This window comes from Quercus lobata, chromosome 7, assembly GCF_001633185.2.
Source record: "Quercus lobata isolate SW786 chromosome 7, ValleyOak3.0 Primary Assembly, whole genome shotgun sequence".
Classification (NCBI taxonomy): Eukaryota; Viridiplantae; Streptophyta; class Magnoliopsida; order Fagales; family Fagaceae; genus Quercus; species Quercus lobata.
This window is the reverse complement of record NC_044910.1, coordinates 3,040,116-3,063,659: the sequence shown is the minus strand read 5'-3', so window position 1 is coordinate 3,063,659 and position 23,544 is coordinate 3,040,116. Positions and strand designations below refer to the sequence as shown.

Genomic DNA, 23,544 nt, shown 5'->3' with positions numbered 1-23,544 from the left:
CTGTCCTCCTGACGACGATAATATATCTAATGCATCTTTCCTTTTACAGTATATTGATTCTACACAATAGTAAAAGTTCACCCACTATAAAAAAGAATGCATACATTCAATGCATAAGATAATTGGTGCATGACAAAGCCTCAAAAGTGTAAGTTACTTAATTTGATGGAAAACTCAACACATTTGTTAGGGGCCCACATTTTAGTACCTAACATGCTAACTTATCATAAGAAAAAGATTATGAAATATTTTGTGTTTTTACACTTATTGGGGAGATTCTAGCCTTTTGTCCTTAATTTTTAAAAAATTTAGCAATATGCCCCTATTTCGAAACTATATAGGGATATGCTCATGTTTCGATACTCGATTACCTTAAAATTGAGTTTTAATGAAATACTCGATTCGTAGAAAATCGAGTTATACCGAAAAAAAATAAAAAAAAAAAAAAAAGCATGGAACTCGATTTTAGGGAAGTCAAGTTCCAAAACGCTGCTATAGTGCTTTAAAACGTCACTATAGGGATTAAAAACGCCACTATAGGGCCCCTTGAAATTAGTATGGGACTTATAAAAATTTTTGCAGGAAAACGCCGCTATAGGGCTCTAAAACGTCATTATATGGCTTAAAAACGTCACTATAGGACATAAAAACGCCACTATAGGGCACCCAGAACAAGGCATTACACTTAAAAAAAATTTACAGGAAAACGCCGCTATATGGCCTTAAAACGTCACTATAGGGATTAAAAACGTCACTATAGAGCTCCCTGAATATGGGGCAATCACACTTATAAAAAAATTTTTTGCATGGAACTCGAGTTCCATGGAAATTTATTTATTTTTATTTTTTTTTTTTAAATTTGATCGGGCATAACTCGATTTTCTTCAAATCGAGTATTTAATTGAACTCAATTTTAGGATAATCGAGTATCGAAACAGGAGCACGCTCCTATATAGTTTGCAAACAAGGACATATTGCCAATTTTTTTTTTTTTTTAAATTATGGGTAAAATGCTAGAATCTCCCACTTATTGGACACCTTTAACTATGTATTGAATCTACACAGCAGTAAAATTCACTAACAATAAAACGGAATGCATAGATTCAAGACAAATATGCAACAGAGCATCTAAAGTGAAAGTTGCTTTGATGGAAAACTCCCCACATTTGTTAGGGGTCCACATACACATATCATGAGCCACTCTTCGTTGTTGTGGTGTGACTGGAATCGAAATATGAGAAGACTTTTGCCTAATGGCCCTTATACCATTGTCTAGTGACCCTTCCACTAAAAGGTCTGAATTATGAAACCTAAGAAACATTTGGGGGAAAGTTTCCACTTGGGATTGGTTTAAAACTACGGATATCTGGGATCCAAGGATCTCCCATGCGTTTGTCGAAATATGAACGATGGTTAGCCATATGTATTGTGCCCACTAACAATAATGTTGGGTACTTTCACAATCCTTCTTTTTTACTTTCTAAACGTTATAGTCACCTGTTTGTATTGCGGCTACTAATAATTAATACTTTATTTCTTCATATGTCTAAGAAATGAAAGAAGTGAAAGCAAACTGCTCATAGAGTTTATAAAAAAAAATTATATAGATCTTCCTTTTACTAAAAAGACGATCACTACATTGAGTCTGAAAGGTACTTTGTAGTAATTATAGTTTCACCCCACTAATCTTTTGTAAGAAGTTTTCTCTATAACAAAATAAAAAAAATACGGAAAATTATTGAATATTCAAGAAGTATCATAAATGCGTACTCCATCCCCTCCACATAAATTGTGAGTTTCACTATAAATTTAATTAGTGAAACCCACTATCATACGAGATGAAAGAATATGTATTTATGATAATTCAGGAGAGTATTCTATAATTACTCAAAAAATACATGACCTACAGAAAAACCGGTCACCAAACTTCTTTCTAATTCTACCCCTGTTCTTTTCTTTTCTACCGTGACGAGCCATTCTATAAGTTAGCACCAAAATTATTTACGAAAGTCAGTTTACCTCTAGAGTTGCTTCAGAAAAAGGGAAAAAAAAAATTAAAAGCCTTCTCTTTCCCCTTCTCAAGCCAGGTTATCACCATAAACATCATGGTGTTTAGCTGCATCTCTCAACTGGGATGCATTTTAGGATGACAGCAACCAGCAAGCTAACTGATCCAAGTAACACACTGAGTAACCATAATTGCCAGCTCAGTGGCACCGTGCTTGCAAAATCGCCTAGAAACTCGACCATGATTACTTGGAAAGCCACTGTGCCAACCATGACACCTAGGAATATCCAGCTATCAAACATGCCACGGAATATGTTTATCTTCTCTATTTCCCGGCTGTTTATATTATTAAACACCTGAAAAAAAAATTCCGAAGGAGAAACAATGCTCATTACGATTTTCCAAAGTCTTTAACCATGCCTTCTATTATAATTTTTAATCCCCCAAAAAATAAATTGTATTTTGGTTACTTTTCCATAGTTGTACTATGTGATAAATACATATTGGACATTTTAGTTCACTACAAGCAGTTGAGGAGCACAGACAATATTGAAATCAGATTTACACTAACATATTGCACTAAGATTCACTAATATCGAAATCAGATTTTCATTTTATTTCACTTTTTTTTTTTTAATAATTAGTCCAAAAAAAAAAAGAGATTCACTTTTTATAAATAATAAAAATAAAAGTAAATCAGGAAAAAAATTATATTAGAAGCTTTGGGTAATAATACCATTTCACAAGATGATAAAAATCAACGAGTACAGTTACAAATACCATATGTTATTAGCTTATCGGTCCAGTCACATATAGGAACTTCAGCAAGAAAGGTTCCATTAATGGTTTTACAGGCTAGTTTGACCTCCCGTTTGGTTCGGTTTTGATAACAGTATATTTTCAACTGAAGTTGATAAAATCTTAATCCCAATTAATTGGTTCAGCTAAACTTGAACCTGAAATGTGAGTAAGTTAATTTGCAGTCAGATTCAATCTATAACCCATGTCAAGTTTGGTTGCATATGGATAGTTATCCCACATATTACTAGTTTGAAAATTTCACAAACAGCTCTAGGATCTAAGAGAAGAGACAATCACACTACACAATGTTTGACACTTTTGAAAAAGGCAAACTGTGTTATAAAGATACAGGCCTAAGATCTTCGATTCATCATTTTAATTAGTTGGAATACAACAGAAGACACTGAAATCTGTATGTTTATACATACATCCCAACCTGTAAAAAAAAGAAAAAATTTAATTACCATTTTGGTCCCTCGCATTTATCTTATGTGTCAAAATGGCTCATAATGTTTCAAATATGTTAGTTTAGTCCCTAAACCTTTGGTATTGTGTCAAAATAGTCTCAAGGAGTATAGAAAAAACCGAGGTGACTAATGATGACATAGAAATATTATTTTTATCCTCTGCCTGATACACAGCATCTTGAAGCTTGTCAAGCCATGCACCCAGAAATAAAAATTAATCACATTTCTTATTAGGCAAAAAGCAAAAAGAATTGAGCTTGCTCTGACTCTGAGTCTATCCATTCTCAGAACTGGCACCGCCAATGTTATATGTTGATTCACTCAAAACTTGCTGTTTTTTTTCTCTGCTCCAGATCCTTAGTTGCATACTAAGATAGTTAATCAGATATATTATTATTTGAGTTACTCTTTTCTCTTTTCTCCTAATAGGAAATGTCAATAGTTTTTTTTGTTTTTTGGTGGCTCAACAAGATTCAAGATGATGTGTATCATGCAGAGGATCTCATGTATGAGATTTGCACTAAAGCTCTGCCATGAGACTTTAGGCCTCTTTGGATTGAAGGGAAATGGAGGGGGAGTGAAGGGGAGTAAAGTAGAGTTTGCTAAAAATAGGCTAATTTTGGGCCAATTTCACTCTACTCTCCCTTGCTCTCCCTTGATCCAAACGGATCATTAGGGATTTCAATCCCAACGGCATTGGGTTTGTTACTTTAGTTTTTCTTTTTCTTTTTTTAAATAACTTAATTATTAAGGCCATGTAGAAACCTATGACATAAAAATATTACTTCAAATAACTGTTAATCTTGTCAGTTTTTTTCATCTACCATATCTTGAATATACTATATTGACACAATACCATAAGGTTAGGGACTAATACGACACATTTGAAACGTAAAGTAGGGTAAATGTTAGACACCAAAATGATAATTAAACCCAAAAAAGGAATTAACTCAACATTAATAGAGAAGGTTAATAATGACAGTAAGAAATCAGAACATTCTTCAAGAACGGGACTGGTACCACATACCTGGCAAAATACAAACGAGTTGAATATCAGTGTGTTGAGAACATCACTTGCATCTGAACCACCAAGGTTTAGCAGCCGCTTCCCATCAACATTGAGAATTGCAAGGACAGCAAGTTGATATACACTATGACCAATAATATTCCTCCACATGGCCTTCGTGATGAAACTCACACCCCTACGAACTGGGGGCCTTTTCATAAGCTCATCATTTGGAGGTTCTGTAGCCAGTGCAAGTGCACCAACAGTGTCCATAAAGTTGACCCAAAGCAACTGCACAGCCGTTAGGGGGGTAGATCCTGAAAGTTATGTGGAAAACTCTCATTATTCTGTTATTGCTCAAAATAAAATATAAAACCATAACTTCATAATCCAGCATACCAGAAATGCATGCAGAAGCAAAATGGAGCACCAGAGCAACAACAATGACAGTTAGCTGGAATTGCAAGAATTTTTGATTGTTTATATAAACTGCACGTCCCCATCTGACCACATTCACAATAGTCATAAAGTTTTCATCCAATATAATGACATCAGCACTATCTTTTGCAACCTGAACAACATATCCATGAAAAAGGATCATTAAAGAATAAATTAACCCCAAAAAAATAAAAAAATGAAACCAAAGTAGGTCGCTCAACATATAGCAATGATACAAGTCCAAAAGTATATAAGCCCATGCAAAATCAAAACGATACTGAATGACAAAGATTATGTGATGTATTGGGGAAAAAGAAAAACAAGTCAAGATGATAAGAACTTTACTATGACAGAATAGAGATTTGATATTATGATCTTGTATCTAAAAGATAACACAGACACAGACTATTGATATCAATTATGAGGAGCCAGATCTACTATGTTTCTTATGCCAGGAATTTGAGGTATTTCTGGTATTTGCCCAGGCATAGGCTACTATAGTAATGTCACACATGTACGTAGCTCTAGTTATAGTGGAATACGATGCTATATTGCTATATATACCTATGACTACTATAACATCTTTTGTAGTCCTTATATAAAAAATGTAGCAACCCTTTGAATGCAACCTTATTTTTGGTGAACCTTATAAATCTGGAATTCGTGTGTGCGCCTTGAACTCTTCTTCTGTTTCTATCTTTGTTGTTCGCATCTTACAGATTTGGGTTGGTCTTCATGTGTCCTAACATGAGTGAGGATTAGAGAATAAAAACACGATATGATTCCAAGCTTGTGAAACCCAATAGAAAAAAGAATGAAGGGAAGGGGAACTATGGATGTGTGTCTTAAAATTGGGGTCTTGATTGCAATTTTTAAAATTTGAGATGCAATGTGCAAATACCCAGTACTTTAGGGTGGTTTTCGGCAATTAACCCTAAATACAACACTATATCCCAACAGGATTGAATCTGTGGCTTAACCTTTTGAAGCTACTTAGAACGAGGGGGGGAGGGGGTGGATTGCATTTGATCCAAGAACCATTAGCCTATATATCTATTTCTAATTTGTCCAACATAGATGCCAAAGGCCTTGTAGCCGAATTGGTACCTCTCCATGCACAAAGTGCTTGGGGGTTTAGGGGGAGAAAGGATTCGAACTGCAGGGTTAGCAGTATGTCGTAATTATTTCTCAAAAAAAAAATTTGTCCAACATAGATAATAAGTTGATTTCTCAAAAGCTGCAACATAAAAGGTGAATGTGAAACATAAAGCAGAACATAATAAAGGTGAGCTAACCCAAGGAAGAGGTTTCATACTGGAGCAATATACAGATAATTCTTGCTGAATTGGATATTTGGTCAGAAATTAGATGCTGGTTAATAATTTGGCTGATCAATATTCTCAATCATAGGGACTGTTGAGTAAAATGATTTTAAGCATGTTTATTAAAAAGTATATTACAGTGAGATAAGCATGACAGTAAGCAATAAACGTTTGAGACCACATAGTTGAAAAGAAAGTTTAGAAACCTATACGTAAAATTCCAAATAGGATCAAACACTGATTACCACAAAACTAGTTCATATTTTCTTCTATCAAATGGTAGAAGAAAATGATCCATGAATGACAATGTGGAATAGACGCACACACATGCTTCATGTTGCTTCATTTCATATGAGAAAGTGTGATAGGGGAACAAAAAACTGAGACAAGAATCCTACCTGGCTAAGCCAGTCCAAATCGTCAATATCACACAAGGGAAGGAAAAAGAAATATAAGTACATAAAATTGAAACTTTGAAAGCAAAGTCACAAACCTGTGTTCCTGCAATGTCCATAGCAAGTCCAATGCCTGACTCATGAAAAGCAGGACCATCATTGGTCCCATCACCAGTAGATGCTGCAACAACCTCACCAAACGTCTTCCTCAAATGGGTCACCAAGGTATGCTTGTCTGACGGCAAAGACCGAGCCATTACCTGAATCCATTATACACAATTACAAAAATGAATGCAGCATCTTCCAACATAGATAGATGAAGGTCAAAACATTCCAAAGCAAAAATTTAAGAACCTTAATTCTTGGGATGATGTCCTTCATCTGCTCTGGGGACATGCTACGGAATTCTGGTCCTTCTATGGCCACTCCATCCTCTGTGAGGATACCACATTCTCTAGCAATGGCCTTAGCAGTATGTATATTGTCCCCAGTGACCATACAAACAGTTATTCCAGCAGCTAAACAAGTTAGAACTGCATCCTTGACACCAGGGCGCACAGGATCCTTGATTCCAACAACTGCAATCAATGTATAGCCACTATCAGGGATGCTGTTCTCGATGGAAGTGTCAGAAACATCTTTAAAAGCCAAGCAAAGAGTTCTCAGAGATCTAGATGCAAAGCCATTTATGACATCTGTGATCTTCTTTACCTGTTCTTCAGGAAGAAAAACAGGCTCTCCATTGCAATCAACAATTTTGTCACACATTCTTAATATAATTTCAGATTCACCTTTGCAATATGCACGTACCCTTCCATCAGGAAGAACTGCAAGCACAGACATCTTCTTTCTAACTGAATTAAAAGGCTTAACCTTAAGAATCTTGAGCTCTCTATGCTGGGCATCAAAATCATCACCCAAAAGCAAGCCAAATTTTAACAATGCTGATTCTGTTGGTGTTCCCAAAATGGAGTTCTTTCCATTATCAGCGTTAACAACTTCGGAGCCAGTATTTTGAAATATAGCCTGCAATAGGATACCTAAAACTCTTTCAGATATTTCTGATTTCAACACCTCACTTGCATTACCTTTTACATCTATAGATTTTTCAGATATCCATACTTTGTCCACTACCATATCATTTGTGGTCAATGTCCCCGTCTTATCCGTGCATATGCAACTAGCAGAGCCCATTGTCTCACACGCAGAGAGATGCCTCACAAGTGCCCCTTCTTCCTTTAATTTCCTCGTTGCAAAATCAAGGCTAAAAGTTACTGCTAATGGAAATGCTTCAGGGATTGCAACGTCCAAAATGCTTACTGCAGTAGCAAAGCAAATCACAATTGTCAGTGCATCACCTGACGACCACTCTGTGAACTCATAGTTAAGAGCTTTTACAACCAGATATCTCACTATAAGTACCAAAAATGTCAGCACAGAAAAAGCCAGGCCAATTTTTTCGATAATTGAAGCAACACTGTATAGCTTTACCTGCAGTGGGGTCTTGTCTTTTCTTCTCTCATTTAGAGTTTCCGTCAATTTTCCCCATTTGGTTCTCATACCAACTGTTGTTACCAACATCTTTCCTAAACCATCTTGCACTTTACTTCCTGAAAAAAGAAAGGGGTTCTCCTCATTTACATTTGCTGGCTCGTTCTCACCTGACAAGCTTGATTTATCAATCAACAAACTGTATCCTGATATATAAATCCCATCTGCTGGAACTTGATCACCAATTGACAAGTGAACAATATCTCCAACAACCAAATCATATATAGAAACTTTTTCTCTCTTCCCATCCCTAGTTACCTGGATAAAAATCTTTTTCTTCTCCCTATCTAAATCCATGAACTGCAAGGATTGCTTGTACTCACAGATGGCTGTAACCATGATTACTAGGAACATACCAACAAAGCCACCCAAACCATCATATATGCCTTTAGGCCACCCTTCAGTGGGAATTCCTAAACCTATAGAAACCATGGCACTGAGCACAGGAATGATTGGTGAAAAGTCCTGTAATGATTTCCACACAAGCATCAAAAAAATTTTGGAAGGTTTCTCTGTAAAACAGTTGAATCCATAATTCTTTTGCCTAGTAGGTAAATCCTTAGTGTTGACACCTCCATTCAATGAGACATGGATTTTCCTCGCAATCCCCTCAACTCCACCATGGATTTTCAAGCTCTCAATATCTTGGTCATCAACAATTGATGCAAGTTCATCTGGGCGAATGCCAAAACTTGCTTCTGTATCCTCTTCTGGTAACTTGTATTCAGGTTGACCACCAGCTGCAGAACAACATAAAATGATCGATCAAAGCATGAATGAAAGAGCTCTAACAATGAAAAAGAGGCTTTTGTTAAAAATAGAAACTAGAATTTCATACCAGCAATGAACTGCAATGCTTCTTTTTGACAGTGAAGAGCAGCTTGTATCTTTTCCTGGGGAAAACAGAAAATGGGGTTGATTGAATTTCAAAAGTCATGACAGAAAGAGTCACTTGGTCTTAGGAACTGCAATGCTCCTTTTTGACAGTGACCTTCATAGTGATATGTAATGCAATTCAAATTATAAACTTTTGAATACCTTTCGGACCCATTTTGGTTTGTCCATTGGAACAGAACATAATAAATATCAAATATGAGTGAAGTAATAAAAAATAAAAAAAAGGGCTCAGGAAAAATATAATGATTCGTTTACATACTGGCCGAAATCACCATACCAGACGGGTTTTAGTGAAATGGAGCAAAATGGGCCGGAATTTAGAACGAAATGGAATAGAAGGGTGATTCATACCAGTTAACTATTTTGAATGGAAAATTCCGGCCTGGAATGGAACGGCCGGAATTCATAACTATTTCAAATAACTGCACATCGTCCTCATACATCATAAGCTATCATAAATCCTCATACGTTTGTTTGTTCAGCATATTTTGAGAAGATCAAAAGCTTAAATTTATCTCAAGAACTTTAAGATGAGCTCTTCTTTTGTGGGTAAAAAAATGAAACCCCCTAACAACAGAACAAGCACAATTCATCATATCTTACAAAAAAGTAATTTAGTGCAATTTAAATCTACGATTTCTGCAAAACAGTTTTAACGGTACTTTTTTTTTTTCTTTTTTTTTTTTGCATTGTGTTTTTATGAACAACAAACAGAGCACTAAACTAAAATATAAGCAAAGCTAAGAAAGAACAAAATGAGAACCTGGACATTGCGGCTTTTTTTCTCGGCCTCAGAGCGTTTGGCGAGATCGGAGACGAAGCGGAAACGGCGGCGGGGATTTGTGACGACGGAGACGGCGTATCTCCATCTTCGCAAAGCCTCCGACGACGAGTTCTTGTGCTCCACTTCTAATTCCTTCCGTAACAACTCCATTTTTGTATCGGTATGTAGTATTCAACAATTCTCTCTCTCTCTCTCTCTCAAAAACTATAAAAGAGAAAAGAGAATGTTTGATCTGCAGAATTTGACGCAAACACAGTCTGCATTTGCTAGCAGAAGCGGGAGCTTGGGAATTTGTGTCTATTTATATCTGAAGTCTAAGCTATAGTGAGTGTCTAAAGTATATCATCCTACGCCGTTACAAGTGCTTCAGAACAAAAAAAACGCGTCAACTAGCTTTGGAATTTGTGTCTATTTATTTTCAGTATACTTCCGCTGAAAGGACAGTCGGATAAAAGTAAAAACTTAACTAAAATAGTAATCATGAATAAGAAAAAAATTCAAATAGGTCTATAAATAATTATATAAATAAGTTAAATAGTAAAATTAATTAATTTTTTAATTTAGAGTCAAACACAAACAAAGTTTTACCAATTAAGTAAAAAGACACTTAAAAGTAAACGATTTTCTTCCTTTCCAAGTGAAAAAGACACTTATTTCCTTTAGCAACCGTTTGTCTAGTTTTTTACTGTAAATTTTTTATCTTGAAAAAATTGGAAAAAAATATGAAAAAGTGAAAAAAAAAGTCTTTAAAAAGTTAAACACTAAACTTATAAGTTAATATCAAATAAATACTATAGATTCTCTCCGTTTCCAAGTAAAAAAAATTGTTCCCTCTAACATTTATCAATTTTTTAAAGTTATGTGACGATCCTAAATTTGCTTCACTTTATGGGATCCTAATCCTGAATTAACCAATTAATCTTGCTAGAATCTAGTGAGCATTTATTTATGGTTAATTGCTTTATTGTTTATCCATATTAAATATTGTGTTTGAAATTGATTATAATTAATGGGTCTTGATGCAATTTTTATGAAAGATAGAAAAAAAAATATTAAAACATTAATTTTTTTTATATAAAAAAATGTCTAAACTTGTTCACTAACAAATACCCTTAAGGTATTTGTTTACCTTCCTATAAGTAATTACCCTGTTAACATTTTAATTGATTAGTTAAATTAAAATTGGTAGTTAATCCGTGGTGGGGTCTGATTGCATTTTTCATCTACTTATATAAAATCAACGTAGTACCAACTACCAATCACATCTTTTTTTTTTTGGATGGGAAACTACCAATCACATCTAATCCCACGTTAGTTTGGAAGAAGTTACGAAATTTTGTTTGTATCTGGCAATTTTTTTAATTATTTATTTTTTGTAAAAAGGTTTTAAAATTTTTTTTTTTTTTAAAGAAATAAATAGAGCAAATAAATCAATATCACATGCCAACATGACGAAGTATGGGTTCGTATGGTTAAAAGACAAGCCGTGTACGAACCGTGTGCCATTCACAATCATTGTTTTTTTATGGGTAATAGATAGAAACATAATCATTGTTTAAAAGCAGTGTAGTCATTATACTCGATAAGGTTACTTCACAAAACGACAGCTAACTACTTGTAAAACATTTTAATAGTACTAATTTATATATGGGTCCGGTTAATGTGTGCCCTTAGGGCACACATTAAGTTTTCTGTTTTTATAAATATTTTCTCGGAAATTGAAAAAGCTGTCATTACTTTTTCAATTCTCAATAAAATATTTTCAAAAACAGAAAACTTAATGTGTGCCCTTAGGGCACACATTAGTAAAATCCTTTATATATATGGGCTTGCTAAAACAAGGCTCACAGAGCTGAATCATCAATAATAATAATAATAATAATAGTTGTGAGTGTCCGAAGACTGAGAATGAAGTTGAAAAGTTGCAATTTTAGTGTGGGGATGCCACGAGCCACAGGCTTGAGGAGGGTCATCCGAAGAGAGGAAGGGATGAGTTATAAGACTTTGAGGTGTTCTAGGTTGAAAGAAAGATATGAAGAGAGAGAATCTGTGATCATAGAGAAAGTTTCTAGTTTGGAGTAGCTTGTTGCCTCCGTATTAAATAGTGGGCAACTGCTTTATCAACTGCATTGATGAGGAAGTGACTTGAACAGTGCAAATCACAGCTAAACAGATTCATTTTGCTACATTCTTCAGATACAGAAAGAGACAAGTGTCATGATAGGAGGTATGTTAGACAAAGATGGGTGGTTGAGAGATGAGAGAAGGAGAAGTATATAAGAAAAAGAGGGTTTACAGAGAGAGTGGGCCAAACACAAGTATCAAGAGATAGAGAAGAAACGAGGAGTCCACTGAGAGAAAAGAGAGTGAACAGTAACGGTTCTTATGTAAATGTGGCCTCCTCGGGCCAACTGGTATTAAGAAAGTGGTTCATCCATTTAAACAAGTCTGCCTTTTCTTCCTTATTTTTCCCCTCGAGTGAAACCCCCCTTTAGTTGTTTGTTTTCCTCTCTTACAAATTCATTGTTTTGGGCCACGGTTGGACTAATCCAGCCACTATTCTAAGTGAGCTTGGGTGGCCAGTTTTTCTAGTCCTTACAATAATAATAATAATAATAAATAGAGACCAAGAGAAAGTTAAGATTTTTAAATACTAAAGTCTCTCACGTAATGACAGCTGGTATATCCAATATCTTATAAAACTGCCAAGTTCCTTACCGATTCCACCAAAAAAAAAAAAAAAAAAAAAGCTAGCTGCCAAGTAATAATTTCTACAAATCTAAACCAACATTCGGCTCAATATTAAAATTGTGAGATGAAGACACGATTTAAAATTATATCTTCAACTCACAATTTCAATTGTTTACACATATGTGAACGTATATACTGATATGCAATAATCTCTATTCTTATTGAAATTGAAATGCAATTCAAAGAGAATCACTCATTGGCATTATTTGTGAATGTTTAAATTGTTTGATTTACTTTTATATTTATTGAAAAGTTATTGTATCTTCTCCAACTTTTGAATGTCCTTTTTGTTGTCAAAGACTCAAAATTGTAAAGAGTTATAGCCTTATAGGCCATAAGTGATCATTGGGTTTGCTGCAAGAGTTATGAATCAATTTGAAAGCATAAATCTCTTTCTTCTTTTCTAATGAGATCTCTTCTTTATATATATAAAAGCATAAAACTCACGTGTGAGAGCGTGAGGTGTTGCTATGTGATGCATGTTAAGAGAATTTTGTCATTCAGCCTTCCACCTCATGGTCCTCATCATCTTCTAATTACCACCATGTGTCACTCTTTCACCTTCTACTTAATTAAAACTTTAAATGAATTTATCCATTTAATCTTCCCCCTAATTCAACCTTCCAGCTAAACATAGATTTTAATGACTTATATAATTTTTTTTATTTGTATTCAACAATAAATAATTTTATTTCCTTAAAAATTAAAATTAATAAAAGTACGACATGTAACTGCTAAGTCAACAAGACAATGGAGTGGAACATTGAAGGGAGAATAATTAGAGAAAGCTCATAAGGCTTGCATGCAAAAAGAGGCATATGATCATATACAAGAAAATGTGTTCTAAGTTCTAAGTTCTATATCCATGGAATCATCAATGAAATCAGGATTTGAAATCAGGATTTAACTTTAGAGGAGACAAAATTTACAACTAACATATTTTATATCTCCATACACCCATGAATATGCATATATTTAAACACATTATAAAACAAAATGTATTGTCAAATACTATATTAAAGTAGCAAAAGTAAGTTTTTGCGTGTGAAAATAATTTTTTTTTTTTAAAACACTTGATATTGATGCTCTTAGGGAAAGTGCTTATTGACCCTGCAACTTTTCTCGAGTTCTAGCAATATTGTCTACTATACAATATTCACATTGAATATTTTTTTGCTGAGAATTAAAAAAAAAAAAAATTCATATTTTATTATTGACATTATTATAAAACGAAAGTTCATAGAAGTTTCTCTACTGCTGTTAGTCTTGCAGTACCGTCCAAAAACCTATGGCGTGTAGTGGCTTGGACCTTGGAGTTATTCACATAAACCCATCATGCTTTTATTATTATTAGAGAAATTATTCGTAGAAGATTTGCATCAGCTTGGACAAAACTTTTAACCTATTTTTTCTATTTTATCCAATTATTTTTCAAAAACACTCATATTAAACAGTACATTTATTAAAATATTATTTATTTACCAATTTTTTATTACTCTCTCAAATCATCTCCTCTCTCTTTGTATATATGAGTAAATAAGTAGTATTAAAAAATATATTTGCATTGTGAATAGTACCCTTGTATTTTTACATGGTTATTATAGCAATTAATCCTTGTATATTTACATGATTACTATAACAACAATCTAAATTTACACAAGTTTCCATGAATTGATGTGAGTGATTTTTTAAGTTGAATGTGCAAAATTTACCCCTTATGTTATTATACATTTATTAATTACTAGCTATTATTGATGAGTAAAAATATAATTTCAATGATATGTTCATATCAGAATTAACAACAGTTTATCACTTAGAATTTGTTGTTAAAATATTATAAACGTAGCAATTTTCTTATTATTACTATATATTTTTATCAAACCCGCTATGACATTGTTTTTCAACCATCACTATGGTCTACAAACATTTTACAAACTGCTGATGTGGCATACTCCACCTCAGCTTTTTAAAAACCAAAATACCACATTAGATATTAACAAAGAAAATTAATAAAAGAAAAAAGAAACCCAGATTTGTTTTGCTTCTAAACCCTCTCAAGCATCTATGTTTTTCAGTAACGTAGACCATAGATGACATGTCAAATGGATGTAATTTCTTTTCTTTTTGAGAACGAAATGGATGTAATATCTCGTAGGGAATGGATGCGTTGATTCTAAATAATCTAAACAACTGTGAAATTCACACGTGGTGACCGAGAGGGAAATGCCAACATTCATTGAGTAATTAAAGATGATTATTGGAGGGATTGGGTTTGACTTAGTGGTTCTGATATTCATAAAATTTTGAATTTATAACATTTTATCTTTGTACGTGAATCAGGAACTTCCTGTTATCCAATAAATAAACACTTAAAAAGAGGTTTAAATTCTCTTAAAAAAAAAAAAATAATATTAGGAACACAATTCTTTCGCACAAAATTTATCATATGAATAAATTATGATAAAAGTTGTAAGGAAAGTTATGTCATTAATCTTTAAAATAAAATAAAAAGATTATAAGTGGGGAGCAGCATGACAGCTGTAATAAGCCCGTACTTTCTCCAACATTAGGGGTCCACATATATTCTTCTTATTTTTTATGATAAAATTAAAAGTGGTCCTTATATGATAAATGTATTATCATGAGCCACTTGGGGTTGATTCTAAATAATCTAAACAACTGTGAAATTCACACGTGGTGACCGAGACGGAATGCCAACATTCATTGAGTAATTAAAGATGATTATTGGAGGGATTGAGTTTGACTCAGTGGTTCTCAGCTATTTTTAAAATCTTGGGATATTCATAAAGTTTTGAATTTATAACATTTTATCAACATCCTGAGGTCACTTTAAAAGAATTCTTATCTTTGCATGTGGAACGGAAACTTCCTATTATTGAAGAAATAAATACTCAAAAGAGGTTTAAATGTCCTCTTAAAAAAATGAATAATATTAAGGACACAATTTTTACCATAATTTTTGTTGCAATTTATTCACATGATAAGTTGTGAGTGGTAGAATTATGAATCTATCAGTACTGCTTATAACTTACCATATGAGCAAGTTGTGATAAAAATTGTGGTAAAAGTCATGTTATGAGCATTTCTCTTAAAAAATTGATTATTGGTGGGAAGTATCATGACAACTGTAATAACTAATAAGCCTCTACTTTCTCCAACATTAGGGGTTCACATATATTCTTCTTATTTTACTAGGATAAAATTAAAAGTGGTCCATATATGATAAATGAATTATCATGAGCCACTTTGCGTTGTAGTGGTGTCGACATATGATATCATATATGAGCACACTTTTGACTTGATCCTCCATTGTCTCTCGTCGCTTCCACGAAAAAGGTATGGATTCTGAAAGTAAAACCTACGAAACATTTATATGAGGGACAATTATCATTGTTTCCATCGTTGGATTGGTTCAAGGAATTAGGATCCTTTGGATGATTTGCTAATTTCCTATTGCTTATTTGCATAGTCAGGGCCGGCCAAGATAACTTGAGGGTTTAGGCGAAAATTTTAAAGGGGTTTTTTTATATCTAAGATTCTAAACGTCACTTAAATAATATTTAGTTTATTTTTTTTATTATTTTTTTAAATTTGAAATCTATTATTAATTCATACTTATTAATATGACTAATTCACTCAAAGTGAATTAATGATACTTACTATATAGGTTTTACAAACTAGCATATCACTAATAAAAAAAAATTATCTAAACATTCATTTATTATATTGTTTAAGTGACACCGATTATATTACTGTTACATTAGTTTGTAAGTTTTTTGTTGTAAAATTTGAATTAGCTTTAGCATTTTTCATTCACTTAATGGAGATTAGGTTGCATTTCTATTAATTCATATTGGTTTTTTTTTTTTTTTTTTGGAGAAAATGCTAAACTTACTATAAATTTTATTACAAAAAGTTTACAAACTGATGTGATAATGAGATCACACTTCAACAAAAGAATAAATGAGTATTGAATTACTTCATGTGATTGGTGACATGTTAATTTATAGGACTTATGTAATAAAACTTGTGATATACTAGCATAGCTCTAATATTTTAGGCATTGGGAAAAAATGAACATCTAACTCACATTTTTCTTTAATTAAAAAAAAAAAAAAAAAAAAACCTTACTGCCCCCATATTTGGGGGCCTTTCCATGTTAGGGAGCCTTAGGCCATGGTCTAAATGGCCTAGGCCTAGGGCCGGCGTGTGCATAGTATTTATAAATTAGTAAATGTTAACAAGCATCATACGGTGTTTGTTAAGGTTAAAATAATGTAGATCTCACTTAATAAAAAAAATTGAATAAATAGGAGAAATGGTATAAAACTGACTTTAAAACCTATAAAGCTAACAAAATACTGACATAAAACTAAGCAATTGACAAAAATTCTGACATAAAGTTGAGTGTAACCGAACCTCACAATGTTTGTTAACACAACTTATAAATCAAAGCTAATTTATTTTTAAAAAGATAAAAATTAAATTATTTGAAAGAAAAAATTCAGACAAAAAACTAAAAAAAAAAAAAACTTTTTGCCTTTACCCAAAATGACACTTAAAAGCTAAAACTTTTTGCTGTTAGTTTTAGCATTACGAGACCAAAGAACTATGCAGTTTCTATGAATGAAGAAGCTACCTGTAGTGTGTTTGCAATGTATAGAACATAATTAAGGTAATGTTAGGGAGAAATTCAAGAGACAACCACCTTGGCATAGAGAATGTTCCATATATATAAGCCATATGCGATTAAGCTAATCTTTGACATGGAGGAGGAGAAATGGGAAGAAGAGAGGGATTGGTGCCATATATTGCGGGAATTTCTCTTTCTCCATTAAAACTTCTTAATTTTTTGTTTGAAAATTCTTAATTGCTACACATATTAAATACCCAATTGTGTATATTCAGTTAAAAAAAAAGTTTTTAAAACATGGTTTCAAACACTTTTTTTCATTGCATTATGACTTATGAGTACTCTAAACACAAATTTTTAATACACTTTAAAAAAAATAAATAAATAAAAAATTCACATTGTTTTGAAAACAAAAATCCAATACTATTCGCAACAACAAAAAAAAAAAAAAAAAATTCCAATACTATTGCCACCAAACAGGCCCTAGCTAGCATCCAAGATCTTCCATACATTTGTCAAAATCTGAATGATGGTTAGCCATCTGTATTGTGCCCAGTAAACAATTTTGGGTATTTAATTACTTCTCCCTCCCTATCTTTAGGATAAGCATTTACCAACTGAGGCTTTCCTTTATATTTTTCTTGCTTTGCTGCTTGGTTTCTGCATTGTTGAAAGCTTTGAACTACCTGTCCATCAATTTATTACGCATTAGTAATGAATCTTGGCTTGATTCCTGCTTTTCCAGATGGCCCATAAATAAGAGCAATGGTGCTTACAAAGGAGGGTTAAAATGCCTGCTATTTTCAATATATTGCAACCAATACTTTAACCAGAAATAGAACAGATCTTAAATTTATGGCTGACCCCAGCCATAGAGCTTTGGCAAAGCAGCAGGAAAGGAAAGATGATCTATATTCTCTAATGCTGAATGGCACAAGACACATCCTTTGTCTGTGGCAATGTTCCTTCTCTCTAAACAAACTTTAGTTGAATGAGCATTTTTCAAATCTTCCACATTATCCACAGAAAGATAATGAATTTGAATGGAATTTTCAGTACCGATAAATTCTTCCAGATCCCTTCACTATTTATTTCTTATTTGCATATTCTGTTGGGTGGCTTCTGCAAGAAGTTGACATCCCTTGTTGAAGGTGTGAAGGGGGTATTCTTATTTTTATTTAAACTAGCTTCTTTTTACACGTACTATCCTTGTGAAAAGGCTTTTCTTTTTCTTATAAAAAATATAACATTTTAAAATTGTAGCAGCAAATTATAGTTGAAGTATAAAATGTGTGTCCTAATATCTGGTTGGAGACAAATGCTTGCAAACATATTTATGCTAATCCTTGCTGGGAAAAAGATGGTACCATTCAAGCTATATCTGCTCGCACTTAGTGAGCCATGATCGGAGCTTGCAGCACTTCTTGTCCAAGCAAGAGCCTTTCTATGAAAAGAAAGATGGATATCCAATGCATGAGATGATGATTGCACATATTGACCAGCCAAAATGTCACAATAGCACTGTTTAATGAAATATATATCAATTTACTTTTGTTTTGAAAATATGTAGAAATCTACCATTTTTTGGATACTTGAGTTTAGGGAACTCAAGTTTTCCATGGTACACGAATTCCACGGAAAAATTTTCCAACAATTTTTTTAAAGAACTCGACTTTATAAAACTAAAGTTACACGGCAAACTCGAGTTTCACAAACTCAAGTTTCAAAAAGGTGGTTGATCCCTATATATTTCTAAAATAATGGTAGATTAATATATATTTCAATAAACAGTGGTATATGGCCATTTTAGCCCATACTGACCATCATATTATGTAACATAATAGTTAATCAGATTATACGTATTCCTTAAACCCTATGCTATTTTTCAAATTATGTAACATAATAGTTAATCAGATTATATGTATTCCTCAAACCCTACGCTATTTTTCTTGTTTTGCCTTTGTGTTTGGAACCTGCAAGAATCTTGAAATTCTGACTAAAATTAAAACACATATAGAATTATATAAGCCCTGAAACCATGCATTCCCACTATATGTATTTTGTTTAAAAGTAAATAAATATGGCATTTCTTGAGGCAATGATAAATTTGACAGATTTGCGTACAGAGGACTGCAAAGGCAGACATAGATAATGAAAACTGAAAGGATGGCAGGAAGAGTAGTGCTATTGAAATGCCTTCTTCCCCTTAGAAGGTTCAATGTGCATGACTCTCTTCAACGCATTAGGGGTGCATGGCTATCTAGCATGGAATGCAGCAACCAAGGTTTTGTCTGATATTCTATTAGTAATTAGATTCTGTATTGCCTTAAAAATCCAGCAACATTGAATAGAGGCATTCCTTTTTCCTTTAATCAAATTTTGATTCAATGAAGTTCTTTTGGAGGCCGACGTATCTTCACACTATAATTGAAGGGCTGCAGGGATTTATGGTATTTTGTTGTTGATACACCTGCCTTTTACTGCAAACTTTCCTATTAAAGAAATCCATAGAGGGGCAGAAGTTTGGACCCAGCACTTAAGGCCAAGCTAGTGAACTGCACATTTCATTAATGAAAATTGAAGGGATTATCCATCAAAGTTGCAGCATACAACACCAGGTCACCAATTTAGCAATGCAGCTGATTTTGGCAATCCATCCAAAAAATCATTCATAAACATTACTCCAAAAAGAATTTTTTTTTTTTTTATAGGATCCATTACTCAATTTAATTGTGCTCAGACTGTAAAATAAGCAAAAAAAAAACATTTGCAAATGATAAAAATTTGAGCTCAAACTATGTAAAAGTAAAAAGATGACAGTTGATAAATTGAGACAAGGTGGGAATTAATGCGAAAAAATGAAACATGTATGATTGACCCACCATCAACTGTCACTCACTTTTTGCCACTGATGATTCAAGTATTTTTAACCAGTTCACATATTGACCTTGCTCCTTTTTATGTAGGTGGTGGAGGAGGAAATTGGTCAGGCTTTCTCCTATTCCCCTTGCAACTAGGTACTCCTTGAGTGCATCTTGTAATTGAGGGTCTAAAGAGCTGTACACAGATGTAAAAGAGAGAACAATAACAAAGATGATTATGGTTTAGATTTTAGAGAATCCAAATCAGGGGGAAAAAATCTAAACAATTAACATAATGAACATGATGTGAATGGAACAAGCATTTGCACTAATGTGTTTGAAGAACAAAAATAATTATGAAAAGATTTATCAAAATTAAAACATACAGAATGACTTTGGGATTGAGAAACCTCACATATCCAGTAAAACTAAGATGTAAATAGTAGTATTTCATCATAGTCCAAACTTTGATATCATAAGCTAAATGCTGGAGTAAATATGAGGTTTTTGGATTCTGATTTTTTTTTTTTGGGTTATTTTAATTTATGATTTTATCAGGGATGCAACACTATAGTGTAAAAAGTATGGATCATAAATTCATCAGATAAGTACCCAGACAATGTAGACAGTGAAAATAGCACTCTCACAATCACACAGCCAATGATTTACAGATAAAAAAGGATGTGCCCAACGTACAAAGCTTCCACTTTTGCAGGGTTTGGGAGAAGTATAATTAAAACCACAAAGAAAGTAAAACTGTGTCCTGTCCTGATTAATAACTTTATTAACATGTAACAAGATTAGTTAGACTAGTATAACTATGAAACAACCTCATTCCAGATAACACCCACAGGGAAATCACCATTTAGCATACCTATAGTTGTCCTTTAAGAGTTAAGAGGGTCAACATCAAGCACAAAAGTATAAAATGTTTCTCCTCCCAAAACTCCAGACTTCCTCTCCTTTCAGATACCCAAACAGTAATAACAGAAAATATCAACATCCTAGAAGCAGTTAGATAAAAGGAGCAGAAGAAGAGAAAATTAAATATGAAAACCAATAAAGGAAAGGTGATTTACTGACCCCTTAGGATTAAAAGAAAACTAAACTACCATGTTGACAATGCACAGTGGAATATCCTATCCAATATGAGCCAAGGGGGGCCAACGAGTTCTAGCTCAAATGACACCTCCTTTCCATATAAGAGCAAGATGGAAGGGGAGATCATGGGTTTGAAACCCATCGGGTGCATGTGTAATTACTAATCAGAAGGGAGAAAAGGGAAGGGGGAGAGAGGGGGGGGGGGGGTGGACAGAACCTCAGTGAGTCAAATTATCCTAGATAAGGAAATTACGTCTGTAATAAGGAAAAGGAAGAAAATTAACAATTCAGTAATTGTTTAGATACCGTGTACATCTACCCCTCCGTTCTTTGGAGCAACACTAGAGAGCAACCTCAGTAGAATGGGGGCATCCATAATTTCCATATAAAGAAAATAAAATACAAGTTTCTCCTGAGCAGAGGGATCATAAATTAAGTTTCGCCTCGAGGCTTCCTCTTGGAAATACATGGAATTCTATCCAAAGGAGCTCAATTGACAAATAAAAATCAAACGAAGGACATACATGGACCAACCTTACAGCTGCCATTTTAATTTCTCTCCCACAGGGAGAATACTTTTCAAATGGCTAAGTAAAGACACACCATCCCTGTGTAACTTATCAATTGTCCATGTATAAGTAGAGCAGCCTGCTTAAGAGAATCCAACTCAAAGCAAAACATGAAATGTAACCCTTTTAAAAGGCTCACTTTAAATAAGAAATAGGACACATCAAACTACATATATCTGGTTATTGTTGCTGCTATTTACTTTAGATCAAAGATTATATCTGACAGGAATATGTGCTATTTGATGGATTAAGATAAAAGTAGTAATATTGAAAAGTGAGCAACTTTCTTCAATAAAAACGTATGAGTATAAAATCTTACCTGAATAAGGGGCCTCTGTAGTCTGAAGGGCTCACACAAGTAGGTGATTGGATATAATAGGCATTATGGATGTCAAACTGAGACCCTTCATTACCTCCCTCAAAAACACCACAATCAAACTGCAACATTGAGCTCAGGCCAGGCTTTTTCAAACATACTTTCATCAAAACATCCCTCGGAAACACTCCCTCTTTTCCATAAGTCACTGGACCAAGCACCGCTGAGACTGCAACCTCCTCCCCCGACTCACAATTTCTTCGTAAAACCACATCTTGGGACTGTGGTGAGTCCCATTCCACCACAAAATCCCCCGGAGAGTGACTTTGGTCATCCTATATCCATGTCAATACACATACAATTCAATAAGGAGCCAATCCTTTTACTTTTACAATACTAGGTACACAAGTGACATAGATTTTTAAAAAAGATGTTTAAATTTTAGAGTCAAACGTAGCTATATGTTTATAGCTGCTTTTGTCTGCATTTATGAATCATAATTCCTAGAGGGTGTAACACCAAAACAGGATGGTATAACAATTCCCAAAATAAAAGGAATAAACTATTGTCAAGTTAGGCATAACAAAGTGTCATAATTTCATTAAAAAAAGCTCTTAACCTTGTCAATCTATAGCTTATACAAAAACCCCAAAAATCTCGGTTGAAAACTTGACCAATTTCCACATTCCACTTTTGTTTTTGGAGGGATAAATATTTACACCCAGTAATTTCACACTTTGTACACCAAACCTGTTTCCCAGTTGAGCCATGAAGTCACTGATCAATCTTTCACATTCACACGCACTAGTCTGCAACTAAAATAAAAGTCCCATAAAACATTCCCACCCCTAAACTTTCATTGTTTTTTCTACATTTTTTGTGTCTCTAGTGGATTTGAGCAAATGGGTTAGTGATGGTTTAGCTATTTGTGGTGAAAGTCACGCATTTCGATTACACTACATCCCAATTTAAAGCAAAGAAATATTCGACTACGTCAACAGGAAAGGCATGGAGGCGAAAGAGAGAGAGAGAGAGAGGACCTGAAAGGGAGTGGAGGAGAGCTCGTGTGTGATCTCAGTCTGCAAGGCCTTAACCAAATCCGAATCTTGAAGAGCTTTACGAGCTTTGCGCAAAATCGGTGTCACCCTCGGCATTCTTCTACTTCTAACTTCTATAGGCTTTTTTCCTCTAGCGGAACTGTGGAAGCACGAGTGCACGACGACTGCTCAAATAGAGCAGCAATCCAATTTTCTCTCTCACTTTTTGTTGCTCCCTTGTATTTGTTTTTTTTTTTTTTTTTTTTTTTTTTTTCGAGATTAGGAATCTCTATAATAATTTCATGAATAATTTGCCATTTATGATTTATTTAGATCCACTTATTTTATCGAAATTTTTTTTTTTTTAAAGTACTATAAATAAATGTAAAAGTTAGTTGAAACAGTATAGTGAGATCCATAAATAATACTAAAAAGTACAATAGTTCCATAAATAGTTACAAAGATAAGTTAAATAGTAAAATAGTTATGCTAACGAATACTCTTAGGGCATTAGTTAACAATCATTTTTAAGAAAGTTTTGACACAACTTTTATGGAAAATAAAGAAAGTTATCAAAATATTAATT

General features: G+C 33.6%; 1 protein-coding gene and 1 pseudogene across 3 annotated transcripts; both read right to left on the bottom strand.

Moving 5' to 3' along the window:
* Positions 1-1,875: 1,875 nt before the first annotated feature.
* LOC115954118 lies at positions 1,876-10,136 on the bottom strand (annotated as a pseudogene). Its single transcript, XR_004083829.1, has 7 exons — positions 9,649-10,136; positions 8,827-8,881; positions 6,792-8,728; positions 6,536-6,697; positions 4,682-4,853; positions 4,304-4,599; positions 1,876-2,364 (listed from the first exon to the last, which is right to left on the bottom strand). The product of XR_004083829.1 is annotated as a putative calcium-transporting ATPase 11, plasma membrane-type (transcript).
* Positions 10,137-17,658: 7,522 nt separating this feature from the next.
* Positions 17,659-23,156, bottom strand: LOC115952297 (uncharacterized protein At2g39795, mitochondrial). 2 transcript variants are annotated; one of them, XM_031069400.1, is made up of 4 exons: positions 22,962-23,156; positions 21,925-22,256; positions 19,974-20,131; positions 17,659-17,760 (listed from the first exon to the last, which is right to left on the bottom strand). In XM_031069400.1, exons 1-4 carry the CDS (start codon positions 23,073-23,075, stop codon positions 17,705-17,707), a joined length of 660 nt encoding a protein of 219 aa, XP_030925260.1. In that variant the 5' UTR covers positions 23,076-23,156; the 3' UTR covers positions 17,659-17,704. The 2 variants fall into 2 exon arrangements, with proteins under 2 accessions (XP_030925260.1, XP_030925261.1); XM_031069401.1 differs by lacking the exon at positions 17,659-17,760 and adding an exon at positions 19,346-19,629.
* Positions 23,157-23,544: the final 388 nt, after the last annotated feature.